General features: G+C 41.5%; 1 protein-coding gene across 1 annotated transcript in view; it reads left to right on the top strand.

Annotated features, from left to right (window-relative positions):
• PITPNB (phosphatidylinositol transfer protein beta) overlaps positions 1–21,786 on the top strand; it is a 58,575-nt gene that overhangs the window by 21,016 nt on the left and 15,773 nt on the right. Inside the window, exon 8 of the mRNA XM_081113784.1 lies at positions 17,486–17,563. Coding sequence (XP_080969910.1) covers positions 17,486–17,563 — 78 coding nt within the window. The remainder of the gene's footprint in view (positions 1–17,485; positions 17,564–21,786) is intronic.

The raw sequence follows: 21,786 nt of genomic DNA, 5'->3' as shown, positions 1-21,786 counted from the left end.
TCACTGGGGTTCTGACTGCTAGGCTGGGTCCTGCTCAGCGAGGGCCCCTCCCTGATTAGAAGAGGGATCTTCGTCATGGGAGATTTTATATTTTAGTTGTACTATGATTTGAAGTTATTTCCATTTCAGGGCTATTTCTGCCTTTGAAATGATAGAAGGCTTTTTTTTTTTTTTATCCTCAGAAGTAAAATGTGTGTTCTATGGAAAACAGGGTCTGTTTTGCCCTTTTATTTCTCTTAGTATCGTTTCCAGCCATGATTTCCTGGCGATAGGAAGAGCAATCATTGGGATGAGTAATGAGTGAGTCAGTTAATGGCTAGGTCAGGACAGCTCACAGGCCTGGAGCCGCAGGTCACCAGATAGTACCAAGCAGCAGTATGGCCCTGGGGCTGGGTGGCCCGGGGAAGTCATTCTGGTTGTACTGTCAGTTTGAAAACGCTGTGCTGGCCAAACAAAATGGTCTGATATTGTGGCTCCTAGGTTTGCATTCCATGTTGTTCTTCAGCAGAGCACAGGCAGCTCTGGTTTTGCTGGGGGAATAAGAGTAGTTCTTTGTCCTTGTTCTCAGGCTAAAGTGCACCCTCAGTCAGTGTTTATAGACACCCACGGAACTTGTGAGAACAGTGAAGGCAGATTATGAAGAGCCTTAGAGCCCTCAGTCCCATTCCTTCTACCCCAGCTTAACCTTCAGAGAGAAAAGAAGGCAGCGCTGGCCTCACATGCATGACAACAGCACTTGAGAGGGTGCTTCGGATGGAGGGCGCTGCACATGCAAAGGCTGAGCAGGTGCTCTCTGCGGGTAGATAGACACTGAAAGAGAGAATGGATGGGGCCCACATGGGGAGGGTCTGCATTGTGAGTCCATGGAGCTGTGACTAAGCATATACATTCTGAAACTAGATCGGCTTCAGATTCAAATTCTGAGGTTGTGCTACCTGCTGGCTCTCCCATCTTGGGTGCCTGTGTTAGCTTGTGTAAAATGGGGTTCATCACCTCACAGGACTCAATGTGAGTACTTGGAGCAGTGTCTAGTTTAATAACGGCTGGCCATTTTGCCATTATTATTAGCTGCAGGTGCCCAGAAGTTCTGAGAATCTATGTTCACACCAAGCATTGTCTGGGGAGTGAATAAGTGTTCACATATGTCTGTGTGATTTTGTTTTTCAGTGTCCATACTTCCTATTTTCCAAGTTACATTTTAGAAGTTAGTAAGATATACTTTTTTAAAAATTGTGTTGGATTCACAGTACCTTTTTTATTATGATAAAATACACATAACAAAACTTACCATTTTAACCATTTTAAAATGTATAGTTCTGTGGCATTTAGTACATTCACAGTATTTGTACAACCATCAGCACCATCCAGTTCTGGAACACTGTCATCATCCCAAATGGACACCCTGGACCCATAAATAGTCACTCTCTCCTTCCCTCTCCCCTCAACTTTCAGCTACCACTAACCTCTCCTCTTTTCTGGATTTACCTGTTCTGGATATTTCATGTCAGTGGAGTCATAACAGTAGTGGCCTTCTCTGTCCGGCTTTTGTTACTTTTGCCGCATGTTTTCGAGGTCCGTCCACGTTGTTGCATGAGCCATTACATTGCTTCATTCCTTTCTGTGGCTGAAGAATGGTTTGGTGTGCAGATAGCCACATTTTGTTTATCCATTGATCCGCGGGTGAACATTGGGGTGTTTCCATCTCTGCTGCTGTGAATAGGGCTGCCGTGAACATTGTGTCACAAGAGCTTCTGGTTTGTGTGTTTTCTTAGTTGTGGACACTGAAAGCACAACTGATGTCACCTAGGAAATTCGTAGACTTGCTGACAGTAAATAAGAACCCCCACATGAACATTTTCAGCTGTAAAAGGAGAAGGGGACTCCGTGGTGGGAGGCAAGGGTGTCCTTGACAGTTTTCAAGCCTAGGGGTGAGGAGCAGAGCGTTGAGCTATCGGGGGGGTGTGAAGGCTGAGGTGGGTAGGTGTGGTGGGGGGAGAGCTGTAGGGCCTGGTACCCATACCAGCAAGGAAGTGGGCAGGAGCCTAGTGGGCCGGGGAAGCAGGTCTGCCCTTTTCCGAACATTCCCATTTGTTCACTCTGCTGGCACAAGACAGTTGCCCCGACTCTCCCTTTCAGTTCCACCCCATCTGCTTGGCCTTGTCTAGTTAATGTTTGTCTTAGGATTAGCCTCTATGGCAAATACCTGGGTCACCTGGGCATCCTTTCGTTTTACCAGATCTGGTTTGGTTTTCTGTTGAGTTAATTTGTTCATTTGATTCTGCCTTTTTTATGTTCCTTGAAAATTCTAGTCCACGCTGTTGGGAAAAAGGAAGCTTCCAGACCATATTTGCAAATTCTAAAATGGTATTTAGTGGCTGCCGGAATAGCCCTGCTGTAGCTATCCACGACGAATATAGCGCCCTCAGGAGGCTTACAATCCCACGACACAAGTCCAGTGCAGTGACATAGTTCACAGATGGCACAGGCTTAGGCTTGGTCCAAGGTTCTGCAGGATTTCAGAGAAAAGAACAAATGATCTATGGGTGTGGAAACATATTAAGGTATGTCTGCCATACCAACCGTGATTACTTAGTGCCTAAAAGTTGCTCTTGAAGAATTTAAGTGACACTAGAATTGGGAGCTTTGTAACTATGAATAGGCCAACACGGTGGAATTTCTGTAGGAAGGTCTTCTGAAGGTGTGGTGATCTCTCAAAGTTCAGATGACGACACCTAACTCCTGGAGATTTTAGTCTCAGAATGACTTAATTTATTGATTTTCATTTTGTTTACGATGAACTCTAATTTGTCTTGAATGAGCTAATTTTTCTAAAAACTTCTTAAGCTAATTTTTTCCCTTATTACTTGCTTTAAAAGAAATAAAACCAGGTAATTAGTAATTTTGAGAAGATAAGTAATCAGGTCTCCTTCGAAATCAGGACAAAGGTGATATAGTTCAAGAAACCAAGAAGTTGGAAGTGAAGCTTGGATCTTTTACCTCCACCTGGTGGGGATTTTCTGTCACTGCAGATGGATTTAATACAAACAGCCCTAAATATTTTAATTCAGAGTGACTGTTGATTACTTTTAGGGTTTAACTCTCTGCTGGGTTGCTGGTGTCAGACAGCTTGTATACCACTCTGTCATAGACTTGCTGGGGGTTTTGGGGGTTTTTTTGGTTGTGCTTATGAACTGTACTTCATGCACAGAAGGGATGTGATTAGCCCGCGGTGTAACTGAATACTTGGGGAGATGCTTTGACATGTTTACATAATTGAATGGGAAACATGATCACAATAACTCTAGGAATGGGATTTATTGTAAAAATCTGTCAGTGTGACCCAGGGTTACAGAGGAATATGCTAGAGAAACCATATGTATGTAAATATATGATTTATTTAGGGTCTTTTGTTGATGACTTACACTGAGTGGCCAGATTATTATGACCACCTGACGTTTGTAGGCAAATTAGCTATAATTTCACGCTGAAGTTGCTAGAAGGCCAGACCATTATAAATAGGGAAGCAGGTTGTTTACCACGACAGTAGAAGTGATCTTTTTCTGAAGGTATGGGTAAACAACCCGATTTGACAGCCTTTGAACGTGGGATATATATATATATATATATATATATATATATACTGTAGAAAGTGTGGTATATTAGTATAGCCTCTAGTTTCTGGAATTTTCTAGAAGATACATCATTGACGAATGAAACAAGCTAAGCAAGCAATCTGGGATTGCTGCATAAATGTTCCTACCCAATTTCATTTGGCCAACAAACAAAACAGATTCCCTGTTTCAGGGGAAAGACGCATTGTAGTGAAGTGTTAAGATGCTAATTCCTTTAAGAAGGAAGGCTCCTGCTTGGCATTGAAGCAGCCACAGAGCACAGGGTTCCAGCAGGACACACCCCCTTGCTCCCACCCTCTCCCCATTTCAAATCTAACCCGGGTATCACTCCTAAAAAGACTTCCTCGGTAAATTGAGTACCCTTTGGGGGCCTGGCCTATCCTGTTCTCATCATCTCTGTGTTGCCAGGACCTAGCAAGATGCTCACTATTGAGCCTGATGTGGAGTGACTTCTCAATAAAGGCTTGGTGGGTGGATCAAAGAGAATTTGCAGATTTCCCCTCTCTGTGGTGTTTAAAAAAAAAGTTTAAAGGAATTGAAGTTTTTTTTTGGGTTCAGCTATTAAATGAACAAAATTCTACTTTAGGTCCTCTTTTTACCAATCCTAGATGGTGAAGTATGTACTGGTAATGATGTACTTTAATTCTAAAAATTCTGTCCTTTCTAAATGAGCATATATCTTTCTGACAGATTAAAAAGTTGTTTTAGACCCAATTGTAATAGAAGTCTAGGTATCCAGCACAGAACACCAGAATATAAAGTTTTTTTTAATTTCTAAAGTTGCCATAAATACATAACCACAACAAAAAGTCGCAAATTCTTTAAATGTCCTGATGAAATGCACATGCATATCTTCAACTCATTTCTAAAATGTACACAAATGAGTCAGTTGACATCTGCTTCTGCTTTTTTCTAAGGTATAAATGTGAATCTGGCCCCTTTTAATCATCTCCAGCACTTTGTCTAAGTAGCTTTCCATGATTTGTATACAAAAGTCACTTCCCAGGAGAGGAAGGCTCTTTAAAGTGTAAGCCGAAGTGTACACACGATTAACATCAGAGAGACCTTCGTTTTTGGAAGTAATTTGAAAGAAAATGAGCAGGGTTTTTTTTCTTTTTTTAAAAGAAAGAAATTGGAACCATATTTTTAGGTATTTATGTGTAACCAGAAAGGATTGTATCAGCCTCCCTGTATCGTATATGTTTCCCTGTATCGTATATGTGACCTTATAATTTCCAAGGTTATTTTTGGCAGAAATGTTTAATTCAAATTTGTAAGGCCCACGGGTTAAAAATTGATCTAGCTTGATATCTGTTTTTTAAATGTCATTAATAAGCAAATATTAATGATATGAAAGTATTAAATTGTTTGGGAGACTTAGTTTAAAAATACAGACCTATTTAATATTAAAAGCAGCAAGTTTAAAGAGGGAGTGAATTTCCCCCTCATGTTTCAGCATGTTGGAGGGGGTACTAATTTATGATGAAAGGTTTTTCCCAAGTGGGACATTTCAAAACCAAGAGTAGCCCAGCTTGTAACTGTAGAGTTGTTTCACTGAAGATGGTATTCCTGAAAGAAGAGACAAAAGCTAGAAATTTGCCATGTTGTTTCTGGGTCACAGGAAGGATGTGCTGTGATTGACAGGGTCCTTCCTGGGGACTTCCCTGCAGAGCTTGAGAGGCCCTATTGCTGACTCAGGAAGCTTGTGCTCTTAGTTTGATAAAGTTCAGATATTAAACCTCTTCCTTCTTTTGTTTTGTTTTTTAACCCCCTCCACCCCAATTGTTGCTCCCCCATCCTTCTTTCTACCTACTCATGAGTGTAATAGCCATATCATATTTACCTTAAGTCTCCATTCTTTTTTCCGCTTCCTCTCTCTATTTGCCAATGCCCCCCTGGGCTGGGGGGAGTGCTGAGGAGGGGGGTGTCTCACACTGTGGGCTCTGAGCACAAAAGCCACCCTGATGCCCTCTCTACGTAGCCAGCCTTCCCTCCCTGGCCTGTGGTCCTTTGCTTGTCACTGCTGCTGGACTCTGTGCCACCACTTTCCAGCAAAACGCTTTTTTAGCAAGAGCTCCTGGAGCAAAGTGTGGCTCCACCAACTGGTCACAATTCTTTTATTGATTCTTCCGGAGACATAGGCACTCCCAAGTGAGAGGATGGGCTGCTGGTAAATCTCTTCTTTCCTGCCAGGACCTGGGATCACCTTCATTCAGTACTGCTTGCTCAGCCTCTGCCCTCACCACAGCCACAAGGCAGGGTCTGTACAAGTGCAATCCCTGTTTAGGACTGGATCTGCCAATTGGTCCTTGGAAGTTAAAAGGTTCTTTTCAGAGCCTTGATGCCCTCTGTGGGGGAGCATTGGGGCTAAGGACTTGAAGACCTAAAGGCTTGAGCTCCTCTCCATTTAAGCAAGGTCAGCTCACAGGCAGCTTGTGAGAAATGCAAATTCTTACCACCGCCACCCCTCCTCCCCAGCTCTCCAGGTGGTGCTTGTGCACGCTCAGGCTGGGATGTGGTCTACACTATTCATGGTGAAGATTGTAGAGGGGCATCCTTCTAGGATTTTGGAAACAGAAGGAATCTCAGTTGGAGGCCATGGTCCAAAACATTCACCCCAACCTTTATTTTTACTACGCAGTTTTTGAGCCCAGGAAGTGCTGTAACTCCCTGCGCCACATAACCAGTGGAAGGGGAGTCAGGACTCAAAGCAGGGCTGCTGGCTGCTTTTTATTTTTGTCTTTCTGTATGATGCGCCTTCCTTTGCAATATGTTGATTAAGAGCATTTTTCATTCAATTAAAACAAGCCTGCTCTTCCTTGTATCTTCCCTAGTCCCCCAAATAGCAGTTTTCATCAGTGGGTTTGGTCACCTTTTCCCATAACTGCTAAACCGTGGCATATATTGAAATTTGCGTATGTGCACTTATAATAAAAGGATTGGAGGCCCTACAGTGTTTTTTCATGTGGGTACTTCCAGGGAGCACCCCTCCTGCATCCTCTCATGTTCATTCAGCAAACATTTATTGGAATTGCTATCTGCTCTCTGGCGGTATGGTAACTGTTTTTCCAGATAAAGGAATAATTGTATCTGTCTGAAGAGAGTGAACTTCCTTAATCAGTGAACAGTTAAAGTGTTTCTAAGTGACTTGGGAGTCGGTCCATTCCAACTGTTGCTTATGTAGTACCGCAGTGCTGAGTGCCTCTCCTCGGAAGGGTTTTCCCCTCACAGCTGGTAAGTGCCAGGCCGTGCTGGCTCCTGGCTGCAGCTGAAGTCTGTGTTCAAAGGCTAACTAGAGCTGGGCGTTTGGAATCTTGCACTTTATGAGGTATAGTAATTGTATAGCAAAAGCCAACAATAGGATTGGTGTGTTCATCTAAGCTGCACATCTGTCTGTTATGGGCAGAAGTGGGGTTCTTGGGATACTGCTGGAATAAGTAAGCATTTCCGGAGGCCCCGCGGGCGGATGAGAGCCAGTGTCCAGAGTTTCCGTTCCATATTGCAGCCCGGTCCCGTTCATCGCCAGGTTAGCTGCAGTCCATTAGTCCATTGCGTGTGGATTGCAGGTTAACTCAAGGGAGCCCTACAAGCCCAGAGTCACATAAGTCCCAAGTGCAGTAAGAGCACAAGAAAGGGAACTCTTGCGGCAGTTCTCACCTGTGGGTCGCGACCCCTTTGGGGGTCGAACGACCCTTTCACAGGGGTCGCCTAAGACCATCGGAAAACACATATATAATTACATATTGTTTTTGTGATTAATCACGATGCTTTAATTATATTCAATTTGTAACAATGAAATTGGGGGTCACCACAACATGAGGAACTGTATTAAAGAGTCGTGGCATTAGGAAGGTTGAGAACCACTGGTTTAGGGGATTAAATGTCTCTAATTCTGCGCCCTTGCAGTGGCCATGTCCATTCTAGCCAATGACCTTTGTTCTCAGGTGTGATTGACAGCAAGCACCTTCCATGTGTCACCCCAACTTTACGGGGCATGTCTTTATCTCCCTTTTGTTGGAACCCTGGAAAATGTAAAGTTGCAGCTTTCTGGCGAAGCTGCCCAAATGACATGCCTACAATATCTGGCCTTCCCTTTGCTCCTTTCCTATTATTAATAACTAGGTTAATTGCAGTGGTATCATAGCCACTTGTGGAAGTGTCACAATCACCTTTTTAAGGATTGTGATGTCCAAGGAAATGAATTGGCTTTTATTGTTTGTGCTTTTTATTTCTAGCCTTGACCATTTGTTCTTTGATTATGATCCACTTGTTTGGTGAGTATGTTTTGGTAGAGAGAACAGTGTCCCATTTTAGTTGAGAGCAGAAATAATAGGGCATTCCCCAAAAATGTATACACACACATTGAATTTTTATAAGGGCAGTGTTTATTAAAATACACTTCATTTTCAAAATTGAGCTATCAGCTGTTGAAGTGTGTGTACATTTTTTGTATATTAGAAGCAGTACCTGATTTTCTGAAAGTGAGCACATAAGATAACTATTCATTCAGTTGGCTGTTTTCATTTTGAACTGCCATTCCATTATTTGAGAGCTGAAAAATTTGACACTTCTTAATTGTTTTAAATCACGAGTGTGTAGTGTTTTAAAGTTATTGCTCATTTTAAAGATACTTTCCCCCAGATGTCAGCCTCAGAAAGCTGATGAAACTGGGTTTAGTTTTTTAGGCATGCCAGTCATGGTCACACCTTCACGCAGTGCTTGTTTTCTGTGCTCTAGGAAGGATTCAGAATATCTTTTCTTTTGATCATTCTGTGAGGCAGTGCCCAGATGTTATGCATTTGAGTAGATAGTCTTGCAACATATGCTTGACTGCAGTGCCTTTAGAAATAACTTCATAATTTTAAAGAAATGTGCTTTCTAAATATGCTTTCTAAATCATCTTTATACGATTAGCTTTTTTCTCCCTTTAAAATTAAAAGCATGATGAAATCTGGCTGAAAAAAGTTAAATATTAGATCAGACTATGTGAAATTGTTAATATTTGTCAGCTTTTGAGCTATGAAAATGACCTTGTTTTAATGGGTGAACCTAATAGGTCTTTCGAATTAACCTTTGGTAAATGATAACCTTAAATGGTCTAGTTTGTTCTCTCTCAGAGCTTTCAGAATGCTGCTGCATTTTAGATGTCACTTTTGTTCCAACTGCTGCCTTTTACTTCCTAAGAAGGGCTTTCTGCTTCTCGGAGCTGTGCAGTGGCTACCCAGGCTTTCGCCCTGAAAAGAGCTTTTGTTTATTAAGTCTGTGGCTCCGACCCAGCAAGCCCGAGTAGAGCCCGCGTTTGCCAAATGCTTCTTCAGTGCTCTTTGGCGTGAGCAGGCACTCCATCCAGTAGAGTACCTCTTCCTTTTGCCATTAAGATGAACCTCGGCATTCATTTCTATCTTAAAAGCTTGTAACTTGTCTCTGGTGTATGTGTGAGAGCCCCAGAGTTTGTTTTTTGCTTTTTTTTTTTTTTTAATTAAAGTTTGTGTGTGTAACTTTATTAAAGTGTGAATTGTGAACCAGCTCCTAACTTGTAATAGGAGCCTCCTTGAATTCAGGAACAAAACAAAACTCAAATACAAGTTTTTGAGGTAGCAGAGATTTTGCTTTTGCTTAAGAAATTATCACTCGTCAAATGCTCTGCACATTTGCCTTTGCTATGCTATGAAGCAAACCATTGTCAGGATCCTTTATGTAGTAGTGATAGAGGTTTTCCCCCCATCCTCAAAGAAGATATAAATAAATGTTAGCATCTTAAAAAAAAAAAGAAATGTAAAAATGTTTTTCATTTCTGCTGCCTTACATGGTCAAGTACTTTGGGAATACTTACAATATTTGCATCCAGTAGTGGAGTTAGAGAATCTCTCATATATTTGAAGACATAGTTGGATAGCAGTGCCCTCTTGTGGGGTAATAACATATTGCTTATTTCATGCTTGCTTAAGTCTGAGCAAGGATTTATAAATTTCTCTTAAATCTGTATGTATGAGTATATTTTGCACAAAGTACCTTTTCACTAGGACCTCAAACCCATTATTAACTTGAGTAGAACAGTAGGGAGGGTGGTGGAAGTGGTTGGCTGTTTCGTAGAATTGCTCCAGTTCCTGGCTGGGGAGAAATTTTCTGGTAAGAGTTAGAAAATGTGTTGTTGTTTTTTTGTGAGCAGCTAATGGCATATATTTTAAAAGAAATTCACATAAGCGGCTCCTTAAAGTGAATTCCTTATATTTCACTTTTAGAAAGAACTCACTTTTTCAACCATGTAAACTCTGTCCTAGGCAAGGCTCTCTGGGCTGGGATCCCTTCAGGTACTGGAGTCTTATCAATGATAAACTGTAAATTATATCACATTTTTGCCGTAAAGTATTGTGGTTAGCCTGGGTGTCGAGAGAGCAGCGTCTGAGTCCTGGCTTTTCTGAAGTAAGTTCTCCAAAAATAGTAGCAAGAATGATGCTTCTTATCGGATTCTGTTCTTGCTGGGGGGGAAAAAAAAATGTTTAATTCCCCTCCCATCTTCCCCCCTGCAATTATAGCCTACTTGATGTTTGTTAAATGAGTGCTCTGGGTTACATGGGATCCTGGAACTTGGGAGCTTCTTTGTCTGAAGGCCAGATAATGAACCAACATGGACATTTTACTGGGAGGGCTCACTCTGTGAATTTTAAATAGGAAACCCCTCCCCCCATTTTAGTTTAAGGAATTTGTTGCAATATGTTCTACAATCTACTTTCATTTAAGGAAATAAATGCATTTTTGTGTTAAATAATATTTTCTTCAACATATTAATTTTCAGGCATATGCGATTTAATTTTAAATAAATAATGTTTTGTTTCTTTTTTAAATATATTTTTATTGATTTCAGAGAGGAAGGGTGAGGGAGAGAGAGATATAGATAATGAGAGAGAATCATGATCGGCTGCCTCCTGCACGCCCCCTACTGGGGATTGAGCCCGCAACCCGGGCATGTGCCCTTGACCGGAATCGAACCCAGGACCCTTGAGTCCACAGGCCAATGCTCTATCCACTGAGCCAAACCATCTAGGGCTAAAATAAATAATGTTTAATAAGCTCCTTTAGCAAAATTGACTTGTTAATATGTTAAAACTTATTTCATTGGAATTGAGAGTTTACCTTCATTTTTAAGTGCTATAATAAGTATATAAATATATAGTAATAATAAGTATAGTGTTACAGTAATAAATATATTGAATATTTTTGCGTAAAACACAGCCTTGTCCCGACCAGTAGCCCCACCTACCCTGAAGAGCAGCCCACCGGCCTCAGGCTTTCCAGGACCCCCCTTTCCTATCCTTCAAGGACTTTCTCCCTTTGCTTCATCTGCCCATCAACTCTTTGGTTTTCCTGCTGGGTTGTGGAATATGACTTTTGGTTGTAACCTCTTTTTGTAGGTGAAATCCCGATATCTTTCTCTCTCTATTAATTTGTAAACCTCCAAAGGCTTTGAAGATCTGCCTTGATAAACATGGCAGTGTTGGTGGTCTCTGGCTGTGATATGGATAAAATGAGAAAGAATGGAAGAGGTAGGCGATTGGCCTGGTTGTGCTCTAGCCTAGCTGTGCTCTAGGCTGTGGCCACCTTTTAGCATAGAGCTCTGTTGACAGCTTCTGCCCCCCTTGCCCTGTCTACCATGCTAACCCCCCTCCACACTCCACGCCACCCCAGGTCTCTATGCAGGGTCTCCGTGAGATTAGAAACACTACAAAAAAGTGTTCTGTTCGGGTGTGTAGGTTTGATTGTATTTCTCAGTTCTCAATGCAGTTTAGAATTCAGCTTTTAGGATTCATTGGTGGAAAGCCAGTAAGGATTAATGAGAGGGCTGAATTGGAGAATATTTTTTAATGCAGTTTTGTTCCTCTGAGGTACATTCAGTAACAGAAACTAGGCCAACAAGTTATTGACAATTAGTGGTCCTTTGGGAATCTGCTTTAATGAATAGATAAGAATGATTTGTAATTAGCATAATAATTATATGCAAATGAATGCTTCTGAATTGCTCTAAAACACTTCTGAACTGTTTAAACAGCCCTCCTGAGATCTTGTTACTCTATTAATTTGTGTAGCAAATCCTTTTTTCATAGATCATGCAAAGATAAACTTCAGTCCAGCCCCTGTCCAAATTATTATGTATTCCAAGGTGGTAGGACCTGAATTAATGAGATTTACTTATACTATATTAATGGCACTCTGTGGGAACCTGAATCGGTGAGGAGTCACTGGGGAGATGTAATTAAAAATAGAAAAGAAAGCTGCTTATTTGAAAATAACTGTTCAAATGAGTTTCTTAAACAAGTTAGTAAATGTTATTTCTCTTAACACCGCTGTTACTTGCTATTGCAAAATGTAATGCAAATATTTTTTATTAATAGGCTTCCCCTTTGGGGTCTGGCTTGCATTTTGTCAACTCCAGTTAGTTATGCACTAAGGTCAGTGGTGATAGGATCCAGGAATCCCTTGTTTTCTATGTGCCGCGATATTGAAAAATGCAGGGCAGTGCTAATAAGTGATGTTTGCTATTTACCTTCGGATTTAATTTAGTCTTTCTCCCACCCTGGCCTTTACTTTTCGAATGTGATTAGAGGAAATAAGCTTGGCTAAATTGAGCGGCAGTACCTGTGCATTTTAAACTTAGTGATTATCTTGGAGCTATTTGAATAGACACCTAATTAATCATGCTATGCTCAAGGAAAGCACTTGATGGCAGGCTGCAGGATCCTAATATCTCTCAAGTTTTATGTTGACTCTGTGGGATTGTTCCTCTTTTGGGGGGGTGGGGCGGGAGGGTGGCTGAGGGGGTGCTCTTCAATAAGCAGATGTCCAGGAATTGCTAATGGTGCGTTTGGGCACACTTTTCCCTGTTTACATTTAGCCTCACCTGGGGGAACCCATTCATGGTTCTGTAGGCAGTTTCTGGTGTCTGGAGTTTATTTTGATTTTTCCACAAGCTGTCAAGACACTCCTACCAGCCTGCCCTTCACCTTCTACTCACTTCCCCATTCATAATCATGAGTTAAATCTGGACTCACGGGTATTTAGGTTGGCTCAGCACAGATTTTGCACTTGTATTTTGGGGGACAGCCACCATGCTTAAAGATTCATAAAACTCATATTCTTTGTCTTCAAAATGAATCTGGTTTCTGTTGAGGGTTTCTATTGAGAGCTATAGTGAGTAACAGATGCGTACCCAAGAGGCAGCACAACTTTTGTATTCCAGTGACAGAGAACAGGTATTTATATGAATTGAATGAATGTATTCTGTGGCTCCAGCTTGGAGACTCAGGAGTCCATTTATTTTCCATATTTTATGTGTTCTCCAAAGGGTGTCTTGACTTTCTTGCCTCCTTTTTTTTACTTAAATAAGAGTTTTCAATTAAATGGAGTTGTGTTAACACTCATCAGAATCTACCTAATGTTTATACCAGTGTGTTTTCTGTGGTTCAGGCACTGGTATTAGTGGAAGCGAGCAGTGTCTAGGGACATCACACCTAACTTGATAATGATGGTTTTACTAAGCCCTTATCCTGGCCAGGCCTCTGGGCATTCTACAGATAATTAAAATTTGATCATAAAAAATTTTAAAACGCAATGCACCTTAGCAATAAGGTTTTTCTACCTTTAAACATGATTTTAAAACTCATTTTACAAATACATTTCCTTGGCCTAGTGAATCTGCTTTCTTTTTTTCCCAAGGATTACAGAAAGTGCATAGCAAATGCAGCCTTCAGAATACCCAGGAGCTGAAGACTCAAGTAGGCTACAGCTGTCTTCACCCACTGTATTCTAAAAGAGCTAATGAGATGAGAAGTCTGCAGCTGGTGGCAAGCACAATAAACCATGAGCCAAGGGCTTCTCTTCATCAGAGCCTCCCTTTCCCCATGGGATCCCAAAGGAGACAGAATACTAACAAAGCCAGCAGGCTGTCTCATTCCACACTATTGCTCATTTGCAGCTATAATTGGTAGCTGAGGTTGCATTCTCTATGCTGAAACTGTCATACATGAAAGAATATATTTGTTCGTTGTGATACGGATATAAATCGGCCAGTTTTCAAATACAGAAAGACCAAACTAGACACCCAAGAATAAAATGCAGCAGCTAAGATACTGTTCAACAAATTAAATGTTTGTTGCAGAAATACAAAACCGAGGCTGTGAAAACTACACCTGCTTCCTGCTTTTTAATATCTTGCTACTTAATTCAGCTGATTAAACATTTACGTGTTCAAACTAACAAAAAAGCACCAAAAATTCCTAGGTTTTGACAAGATGCATTATTCTCAACTGTCAAGGTTAAGGTGCTATTGTTAATAATTGGGTTTTGTTACATGTTCAGTATATCTTTAATATCTGCTGCTCTATATTCCAGAGAAAAAAGCGGAGAGGGAACAAGACAACGCTTTAGAGATATATGTATATGTAGTATTTTATATGCATACACTCATTTCTTGTAGGAAAATTTACTTGGGTTTCTGATGCTGCTGCTTTTTTGTGTTTTTGAAATGTGGTTTTGCTTCTCTGCATTTGTGGACACTCATTCCCCTCTCCTGTGTAAGTGGCAGCACGAGCCCAGGACAGAGGCTAAGAAACCTTGTGTTGAAGTCCTAGGTGAGCCATCTCCTTGTTGGACGGTGGCGTCCTCATCTGTAAAGTGAGGCTTATCGTCAAGGTTTATTTCACCTGTTAACTCTGTGAATCCATATTGCAGAACAGCAGCCAGTGAACAGCCAGCACTGAAAGCGAAGGCTCAGAAATACACTTTGTGGAACAGAGGGAAGTTTTAAAGTGTTATTTCCTGTTCTTCCGTTAATTAATCCCTGTCAGATAGGCATGGAAAACCTGACGTTGCACCCAGATGTGGAGCTGGTTTAGGAAGGAGAGGGGTATTGTCCAAGAAGTCCATGTTACCCATACACTCACATTGTCACCTTCACTGGGGCCATAGTCATGCTTAGGGCCAGCTCCTGGGCAAGCCACCGTCTCAATTAATTTACCTCTAATGAAAACAGAAGGAAAGCAAGGTGTCTAATAGGGCAGGGTTAGAAAATAATTTATGCTGGCCACAATTTAGACCAATTTCACTTTTCTTAAATTAGTCGTTTCTTGGTGTAGGTACTACCCTTAGTGTATTCCTTCCACCAGTGGGCTTTGTCCCTTTAACCCTACTGACATTTGTACACACTCTGTTGTGGATTGTGGTGTGCGTTTTTCTCTCCGTTGGAGTAGACAAGTGTAGAATCCACAGAAGTAGTTCTACAGTCTCCATTTACTTCATTGATTCTAAGATTCCTGTCCCCTTGACCTCCCCCCTCACATTTTATTATATTCAAATCAGGATTTGTCTTTCAGTTATAGCATGTTTATTGGCTGAATGCTTTCCTTCTTAATGGATCACCTCTCTTAAACTTAGGCAATGTGGTATTTGCTGTTCAACTCATATAAGGCTCTATAACATTTTAGATTTTGAAAGAAAAAAAAAAATGTGAGCATGTTGCCCACAATGAGGTCACACTCAGTGAAAAAGAAAAAAGGAAGTATTTATTTTCCCTCAAATGTAATGAAACACCAGCCAAGTCTCTGGGCATTGTACAGATAATTAAAATTTAAGCATAAATCATTTTAACACAATGCACCTTAGCAATAAGAGTTTTCTACTTTTACACATGATTTAAAAAATACATTTTCTTGGCTGGTGTCTGGTTGGTTTCAGTTCTGACTAATTCTTCTGCATTCTCTGTTGGCAGCTAGCGGGGTCCTCCCTGGCTTCAGGTGCCTTTTCTTTGTTTGCCTCTCTGTCTTCCAGCTACACTGACTTGCTAGGAGCCGGAGCCAGGTGCCGGCTCTCCTTATCCTCGGACTACCTCTTAGCATCCTGTGCGCTACCTCCTCCTACGTGGTGGCTGATGAATAAATAGACCTTGATTTCGGGGGATGATGTTAAAAGTGTTTATTTGATATAATGTTAAATGTTTTCAATGGTGGAGAAAGGTGAGCTTGTCTCTGGGTTTTAATTCTAAGCCTCTGACCTACAAGAAAGTGTCCTATGGATTCCATGATTATTTATGTTAGCACCATGGCCGGTTCCTCGCTGTGAATCCAGGCCTTGGGAGACCAGCCCTGTGCCATGGATTCTTTTCTCAGTCAGCAGTGAAGTTGTTAGTTTTTAGGGTGTGGTTCTAAATAGGAGTTTCAGAATTCATGTTCGCTGCTGGTAATTGAACGCCTGCTGATGTGCCCAGACACATGAAGTAACCCCAGCTGTCCGGCCCCTTGCCGTCGGCTCACCCCTGTTTGTCATTCCTGGGTAAGACCGACTGACCTAATGCCTGCGGCTATACCACATCGAGTATTTTAGGCAGTAAGACCCTGTGTGGCCTGCTCAGGTTGCTTGTGTAGTAATTTTAGCCGATTGTTGGGCCTTTTTATAGCTTCTTAGACTACCTTTAAACAGGCTTCGCGGTCAGGGCCGTACATTTACCCAGCTATCTTTAAAGTTTTGTTTTTTTACCCGAACCTCACATTTTTTTCTCCCTCACATTTATAACTTTCTCTTTAGGAATCATTATGTCATATGCACTTACTGGATAGCTGTTGGGTCTTGTTGTTGTTGTTAATCCTCACCCGAAAATATTTTTTTCATTGATTTTTAGAAAGAATGGAAGAGAGGGAGACGGGTAGAGAGAAACATGGATGTGAGAGAAACACATGCATTGGTTGCCCTGACCAGGAATCCACTGAGCTACACCGGCCAGGGCTAGCTTTTGAGTCTTGATTGGCCGCTTCTCAGCATGTTTTCATTGATTTGTGAAAGTTTGTGTTGTGCTTTGGAATATGTTCAGTGCTAATCTCTAGAACAACGATTTTTCATGTTGACTTGTCTGGGCACTTCCCCCAAAGTGTGTGGTCCCCCCACCAGTGCTGTGAAGGACTCCTGGTTCCAGAGTTCTGCGTGAGAGGGGAGGGCTCTTTCCTCGTAGTATTTTCAGTTGACCAACTGACCTGCTCACTGTCACTATTACAACTCATCTACACCTGAACTTTAGCTCTTCAAAGGTAGTTTTTATTTCTTCCTATAGATTGTGCACATATATGTGTGTAATGACAACAGAACTTTTGTAAAGCAAACAGGTTTAAAAAGGTTTACTTCGTTCATGTTCTCTGTTCTATCAGAAAGAGTATATGAAGGGAAATCGAATTTACACACACTAGAGCCTTGCATGAAACCTCAGTGCTAGAGCAGTGAGAGGTACCTCTTCCATGAGGAAGTCACAGTATGTGTATCCCATGGCTCTCCGTGGACTAGGGTTTGGAGAGGATGACTTCCTGGTTGAGGCATCCACCACAGACCCAACCATGGGAGACATGGGAAATGCCGCAGAATCAATACTTCCGTTCTGTATTTCCAGTTACAGGAGTGGCTCTCTGGGAGGGGAGTTAGTTCTCTGTCATCACCTATGGGTATTGGTGAAACTTGAATGGGCATGTTTTATTTTTTGAATATGATACGTATATTAAAATGCTGGAACTGTGGAAAAATGTTGGAGGATTTGTTCTTGGAGATAGCTCTCCAATAAACCAGTAGACAGCTAGTCAAGACTTCTATTACCTTTTATTATGTAGTCATTTTGCCTTAAGGTAAAAGTTTAAAACAGAGAGAACCAAAGTGAAAACTTAATGTCATTTAGAAGTGTTTTTCTACTTTTATTTTGTACAGAAGCACAATAAGCCTCATGAGTTGCTGTCATGTGTACCAGTAGCTGCAAAGCGCTGTTCTGACAAAGTTAAAGAATTTTCTCTGGTTTTCTTCTCCGCTTCTGACTTTGTTTTGCTTTGCAGGACTACAAAGCTGATGAAGACCCAGCACTGTTCCAGTCAGCCAAGACCAAGAGAGGCCCTTTGGGACCCAACTGGAAGGTACTGGATGCTGACCTTTCTGACAGGCAGTCTTGGCAACAGAACGCTTGACAGGGCTTGAGTCTGGGAGAGCTGGTGACGTTTAAGTGAAAAATAGAAATGGCACCAAAATAGTTTTATTTGTGATAAGGACTTACAGCCAGTTGCAGTTGGCCAGCAAGTCTGTGTTGCATTAACAAACAGGACCGAGCCAGAGTGTCACTTTCGGCATAATGCTATTCTGATAACTCTTAACAGAGACAAGTGAGTTCGTCTTTGGGGATTGTATTGTTCTCTTTGGAGACTTGAAGCAGTACAAAAATCCATGTTAAGTGGGCGTTTCTAGTTTAAATTTAGTCTTAGTGAAAACTGAACATGCTCCCTTTGCCCAAGCTTATTATGCTCCTGGCCTTTTAATAGTTACATTTTGGAAAGCAGGACACCAGAGAACAATGGCGATGGCAAGTAGTTGCTTTCTAGTAAAGAGCATATCCTTATTTTGTTCAGGGAAGTAAGAAAAGCAATGTCCAGGTAATCATTTAAATTGCCGTAGAAATATAATGCATTTTAAAGACATTCGTTAAACTGAATGACAAACCTTTACAGAAGGCTTAATGTGTTGATGGCAAGTTATGATAGCTAATCTGACAGGAGAAGAGGAGCATAGGAACTTAAACCTGCCCCGGGCAGATTTCCCACCAACAGGATTTTACTTAGAAACGAATCTGTCTAGGTGCTAGTTGTTGCTTGCAGGGAGAGGATTAGTGTAACAGCCCCACAAGTAACCCATTGCATGGCTCTTCATGGGCGTCAGACCGTTTTGTAGATTGTCTTGCATGTCAATTAAAATGAAGAATGAGTCTGACTTTCTTCTAAAAGAAAATGATTCATAATGATCTTATTTTCACATTTGTTCGCTGGGTAGAGTTCAATTCCAGATTCTCCCAGTTTAATGGCCATGACTAGAGACGTTTAACTTAATTTCCAGGAAGTGATATTTGTAATTTACAAATCAAGGGACAAATTCAGTATGCATGATCTAAATGTACTCTAGTGGGTTTTTAAAAAATCCCTACCCTTACCCAGACTTGTAGCTGTGGACTTCAGAGGAGTCTTAGGAGATTAATGGCAGCCTTCTGCAGGAGAGTGCGGGCTAGGCAGCAGCCGTGGACAGCTTCTGAGGTTGCCACGTCTTCTGCTTCGAAAAGGCCGTCTTGCTCCAATAAGTAATAACTCTCTTGTTGACAGGACTTTTACAGGGAATGAAGGGCATCGGGTTGAGACTCAGAGGTGAATTAAATACTGAATTTTCTTCAAATTATCCGTGTTTCAAGTGTAAACTTGAAAAGCATTGCTACATTACATGGTCAGCTATTATGTTTAGGCTCAAGTGTTGGCTGTAGGAACGCCTAACCAATGTTATCACAGGCACGATAGTTTGGCACTATGACTTAACTTTACCTAATTTCCAAACTTTACGAACTTGGAGTACCATTTTCATTCCCTCTTTATGTACAGTTTTTACCTTTGTAACCAGCACTGATTTGTCGTTATCAATTATGATTATTTAAAATTCTAGAATAGCTTTAGTTTTTAGAAATAATGGGAATTTTGTTGTTTCAGGTTGTAATATTGCAGTCTTTCCCCCCATTGTGTGTGGGTATTTATTAAACAGTAGCTTATTATTTCTCTGGGAGAGTGCTGGCTGATAGTCATGCCTTTCTACCCATTTGCCTCTTGGTTGTTAACTTTAGCCCAATGAGGGTGGATGTAGCTACTCTTCTAAATTGAGTTACTGCTTAACTGAATTTCAGTGAATTACCATGATTAGAAATAACTAGGGTAATCAAGATTAACTAATTAAACCATCTGTTTACTGCTGTGAAGGAAAAATAGAGTAAGAAGGATGACTAGCTGATAGTACAACATAGAAAAATAGGAACCTGTGGACTGGCTTGATCTGATCCGTGCCCAGGGGCCTCTACTTGTCACTAAACGTGCTCATGGTGGCATTGAAGGTAGCACTGGGGAAGGTGACAGGTGGAGATTTCTGTACTTCTGCCATATGAGAGGAGGGGAGGGATGCATGGGAGTTAAAGCAAAAAGGAAGAAGAAATCCCATCTGGACCCACTGCCCCAGGACTGTGAGAGAGCGCTCCTGGGGAAGTGCCTCCCGATCGTTCACAGCTTTGAAGGCCGTCGATGCCCCTCAGCAGAGACCCACCTTAACAGCACAAATTCCAAAGTGCACTCACAGCTAGTTAAACCTCAGGCTCTCTGGGAAACTCTCTCACTTACCCCACGGTGGTGTTTTCCTTCTGAATTATTGCAGTATTTACCGCTTGTCTGCACCAGACTGGAAAGGGGGAAAAACTTTTCCCTGGTGCCAGGCACTATACAAGGTCGTATTTAATCTTCACAACCTTCCTGTGGGGTAAGCACAACTGCTTGGTTTCATAGATCGGAAACTTGGCCAGAGAAACACGGGTAGTAGTTGTAGAGGAAACTTGATTCTGTGCTATCCGCCGAGATGTGTAAGGTGTGGCTACGTAGCGGAATCTGACTCAATCCGGCGTTTCCAGATCACCAGCCTACACCTTTTATGCTGTGTCATATCATGGCAATTGTGTGCTTTTCTGTATTCGTGGGGCTTGTCAGAATTTGGTGATTCCTGTCAATACCAGTCGTGTATCCAGTGTTGAGAGGCTTTGTAGGTGACAGTGGCATTAGGGAGATCCATTAAGAACCCATGTAAGCTGGGACTTAAATAACTTAATCCTAACTCTGCCTTTGCTTCCACATCTCTAAAATGGGAATGATACTGATAACTACCTCAGGGTTGTTGTGAGAACTAGATGAAGTAATGAATGAATGTTCCATTCCTAGCAGAGAGGAGGTACACAGTAAGTGGTAGCTCTTATCATTGTCACCATGAAAAGCCCTCATCATCTCTTGGTGTTGATGAGATCAATAGCTGTGATATCCTATTTATGACAGTCACTCCTTTTCTCTGTCTAGTATCCAGGGGTTCCCTGGTTCTAGTATCTGGGGGTTGTCAAATACATCCTGGTTTACCTGTCTTTACCTCCCGTGGTTATGTGGTTAATGGTTGGCCCTAAAGCAAATGCCACACAGTTTTAAAAGCCTTCGCTAGCAGGGCATATGGGGTTGCCAGGGAGATTTTAAGATTTTCCATGCTGGTTAAGAATACAGGCCTTTTTATTTTAGCCTAAGGTCTGATGCATCCTGTTAATTTTCAAAAACTGAAAACTCAGAGATGCGGGCTTTAGTTGTGTGTTCATTTTCCCTCTGAAAATAAGAGTCTCAAAAACCTGAGCACACGAATTATATTTTGTTATTTAGGGTTTAACCCTCGATGAAGTGACTCTGTGCATAGTGAAAGGAGAGCAGTTTATCACCTGATAAAGATTTTTGCTCAGGCTGGATCGTGTGTTTCTGTGGATATAAATGTCTTGCTTCTCTGTAGCACTTCACATACATGTGTGTGTGCATGTGTGCGTGTTTGGGTTTGTTTATGTTTGGGAGGCTTTGTGTGTGTCGTGGCATTGGTATGACTACTTGTTCTGATGGTTTATGAAAAACAACTTACATGTGGATTCCTTTAGTTTTCCAGTTTGCCTCCTGATCTGGTGAGGAGTTGTCATTTTAACAAATTGAAACACCACCTTTGAAGGTTATGATGTCATTTTTATCCTATGGCAAGGCCTCATTTCTTCCTTCATTTAATCCAGATGCCTCTGAAGACTTAAGCTTTTGGGTCTACATATATACGATAGCCAACAGTCAGGCGTGTAAGAGTCTTTGTAAGAGGCTTAGCCAAAACACCTCGCCCTTACAGAGCTTGACACTTCTCAGAAGACTCAGCCAGTATCTGAATATTGGGATACAAGGGGGTCAGGTCAAATAAAGAAGCTGATCCAGAAATTGTGACTTTTTAAAAAATATGTTTTTATTGATTTTTTTTTTTTTTTGACAGAGAGGGGGGGGGGGGGAAGGGAGACGGATAGAGAAATAGACACATCGATGAGAGAGGAACATCATCAATCAGCTGCCTCCTTCACAATGTATTAGGGATCGAGCCTGCAGCCTGAGCATGTGCCCAGATTGGGAATTAAACTGGTCCCCTCTTGGTTCCTGGGTCAGCGCTTAACCATTGGGCAACACTGGCCTGGCATGACTTTTATCTTTATACAGGGTGGGGCAGAAATAGGTTTACAGTTGTG

Source organism: Myotis nattereri (assembly GCF_964212035.1).
Source record: "Myotis nattereri genome assembly, chromosome: 19".
NCBI lineage: Eukaryota > Metazoa > Chordata > Mammalia > Chiroptera > Vespertilionidae > Myotis > Myotis nattereri.
Note: the sequence above shows the minus strand (reverse complement) of the source record. Positions and strands in the feature narration are given on the sequence as shown.